General features: G+C 60.3%; 1 gene segment (V, D, J or C); it reads right to left on the bottom strand.

Annotated features, from left to right (window-relative positions):
• Window positions 1–317: 317 nt before the first annotated feature.
• Window positions 318–1731, bottom strand: LOC106727660. The segment is given in 3 exon segments: window positions 318–392; window positions 1192–1538; window positions 1654–1731. Coding segments are annotated over 3 exon segments (468 nt in total).
• Window positions 1732–3411: the final 1680 nt, after the last annotated feature.

The raw sequence follows: 3411 nt of genomic DNA, 5'->3' as shown, positions 1-3411 counted from the left end.
CCCTGAGACCCTGACCCTGTCACCCCGTGGCCACAGCAGAGGGTCCCCACGGCCTCTCCGGGGCCCCTTGTCGCCCTGTGACCTGGGATGTGTGCAGGCGGCGCCCTCACAGGCTGGTGCCCGTCTCAGCACAGCAGGGACATCTGCCTCTGCCCCTTCCCTCGCCGACCTCACTCGCACAACGCGTCCCTCTGTCTGTCCATCGAGGCCACTGCTGACTCTCCCACGTTATGGGCAGCCAGGCTCCGGGAGGCCCTGGGTGAGTGTGGCCCACACTGGGGTTCGCATTGAACCTGGACCGTCCTCCTGGCCCCTCCCTACAGGGTGAGGGGTGGGGACCCGTCCTGCAGAGGGACCTGTGGGGCCTCGTTTGGGGCAAAGTCACTGCAGCCCTTTAGAGAACAGCCCTTCACAGGGAGGGGGTGGGGGTGGCCCTGGGACCCTGTGGCTCCAGCTGCCTGGGCTGACAGAGGTCACTGCAGGGTCAGCCATGATCCTTCCCCTCCTGGTCCTCCTACTCCTCCTGCTCCTCCTGTTCCCTGTCCCTCCTGAGAGGCCGGGCTCCTGCACCATCTCTCAAAGGCCTGGGCAGAGAGGGAGCCTGCCCTGGCCCCACAAGCAGAGGCCCTGGCACAGCGGGAGGAGTCAGGCCCTGCTCCAGGCTGGTCCTGCTCAGACCCCCTCACAGGCCCCGCCTCCCTCCTGGGCCCCCACACTGCGCCCCCCACGGGCTCATGGCTCTGTCCTGCCTCCCCGAGGACCAGACGCTTCCTGCTCAGCTCCCGTCCTGCCAGGGCCCTGCTTCCCTCCACGGAGCAGCGGAGGCAACAGGCGACGTCCAAGGTCTCCCCTGCAGCCCAAGGCCTCTGTTCCTTCCCGAGAAGAGCCCTGGACGAGAGCCCAGGCCCTGTGGCTCCTGGAAACCTGGTCAGCGCAGCCCAACACTCAAGGGTACGGTCTGCGGGGCCTGGTGTGGTCTGTCCCAGCTCCTGCCCACAGCAGTGGGGGGATAAGAATGTAAGTGTCATGGCCCCCTTTTGCTTCTCCCTGTGGCGCCTTGGGGAGGAGGAGGGGGAAGGGTGATGGGTTTTGACAGGAAATTGTCAGCATCTCAGCACCCAGGAGAGGGACAGGGAGCAGGTCCCGAGTCCCAGTGAGGAGCAGACAGAGGGAGGGAGGTTTCAGCCCCACTTCCCGTTTGTGTGTGTCACTGTGGAACCCGTATTGGCCACTAATGCTATAGTCTGCACCACAGATGTACTCAGCCTCGTCCTCAGACTGGATGCTGGAGATGGTTAAGTAGCGGTCGGCCCCAGAGCTGGAGCCTGAGAAGCGATCGGGGATCCCGGCCCCCTTGCCCTGGCTTCCAGAACTCGTAAGATACATGATGTACCGAGGGGCCTGTCCTGGTCTCTGCTGATACCAGTGAATAGTGCAGGTGCTGTACTCCTGGCTCAGGGTGCAGGTGAGCTTGGCCGAGGCCCCCGGGGCGGCAGAGGCAGATGGGGGCTGGGTGAGCACAGGATCAGCACAGAGACCTGCGGACAGAAAACACAAGAGCGATGCCCACTGCACCCCGATGAGCAGGCGCCCCTGGGACTGAGCTGGAGGGAGAATCGGGGGCAGGACCCCAGGGGCTGTGGCCGCTCTGACCTGTGGAGACGACGAGGGGCAGGAGGTAGAGGGGAAGCCAGGCCATGGTGGGAGGGTCCTGAGCGCTGCCTGCGGCTGCCCAGCTGGCACTGGCCCTGCCAGCTCCTGTCTTATCCTCTCTGCCTGCAGCTCAGGGGGGAGGAGCAGGGATGCAAATCTGCTCTCTGGGCCCAGCCAGGGTCTGTCTCAGCTGCTGGCCCCGCCCTGAGCCCAGGGCCTCCTGCGGGGCCTCCCCTGGGGCAGAGGGCAGGTGTGGGTTTCATTGCTAAGAGCTGGTTGGCCCAACAGAAGGGTCTTCAAAGGAGCTCAGTCCTGCTCTTTGCACTTGACACAGCCCAGGGGACTCTGACCTCTAAAGGCCTCAAACCAGGACCACAGCGCCCCCTGGTGTCCCCAGGGTGCATATCACCTGCCTGTGCAGCTGGTTCATCACCATGACAGCTTCTGAGAGCTTCCTGGAGGCTGACAGGTGGGGAGTGTGTCCCTGGGCCCCTCACTCAGTGTCATAGGAGCCTACACCCTCCTCTGCTGCGGGCCCCAGCCTCTCCTCAGGCCAATGAGGAGGGAGCGTCCTGGGAGGTGAATGATTTTCCCAGAATCCCCCAGACAGAGATGATGGGTCAAGACTCCAATGCAGGAGACTGACCTCAGAGCCTGACCTTCAGCCCCTCCCTGCCCTGCCCCCACCAGGCCCCACACCCCGTCTTCCCCTCATCCCAGCCTCCTGAGCCCTCCTGTCCTCGCCTTCTTTTCTCTATTCAGATGTCTGTCCTCCCTGAATCTGGTCTGAGCAGAGCTCAGATCCTCACAGTGTTGGCATCGGTGTTTTCAGGGAAACATGGATCTGTATGTGGACTGAGGTGGGGACACTCCCCTCTCCATATCCAACAGCACAGGCTCCTGTGTGAAAGGGATGTTGGGAATCACGTCCTGCTTAGGGCCCGTGTAGGGTAGGATTCTAACAGTTTGGACCAGGATTGCTCTTCTGACCTGGCCAAGGCCATTGAGTGTGGAGCAGGGTCAGTACAGGAAGAGGAAGCCTTTGGTTTTATGAAGCACATTTGGTAAGAAACTGTGTGAGGACTGAGGTGGGGACACTCCCCTGCTCCCTCCAAGGCTGAGTCCACGGGGTCGTGTGTCCAAGGCACATGGAATCATGTCCTGCTTAGGGCCCGTGTGAGGCCAGGCTGCTAGTCGTTTGGACCAGGATTGCTCTTCTGACCTGGCCAAGGCCATTGAGTGTGGAGCAGGGTCAGGACAGGAAGAGATAGCCTTTGATTTTATAAAGCATATTTGGTCAGAAAGCGGGTTTCACCTGATATCCTGAAGAAATTTAAGTTTTCAACCCTCTCACTGTTAGGAATATAATGTTAATAATTCACTCCACACGCTGGCAACGCTGCACATGGAAATGAAGTGGGAGCCTTGGGGCTCGTGACCACGTGGGAGGGAGCCTGTTAGTTCCGTCCTGGGTGACCTGACCTCCATGGAAGGGTCTGAGCTGGGGACTGAGGCCCACATGGCCCTTTGTGGGGAACAGCAGGTCACCCCGTCCATGGACATTCCTGATTGTCAGCCTTCCCTCCAGATCCCTGCACACAGCACAGCGTCATGGCTCAGGGAGGTACATGGAAATGACCTTCCCACGGAGACGGACACTCCCAGCAGCATTTATTTATTTATTATTATTTTTAAAATATATTTATATTGATTTCAGAGATGAATGGGAGGGAGAGAGAGATAGAAACATCAATGATG

The sequence above is a fragment of the Myotis brandtii genome, unplaced genomic scaffold, assembly GCF_000412655.1.
Source record: "Myotis brandtii unplaced genomic scaffold, ASM41265v1 scaffold46281, whole genome shotgun sequence".
Lineage (NCBI taxonomy): Eukaryota > Metazoa > Chordata > Mammalia > Chiroptera > Vespertilionidae > Myotis > Myotis brandtii.
Note: the sequence above shows the minus strand (reverse complement) of the source record. Positions and strands in the feature narration are given on the sequence as shown.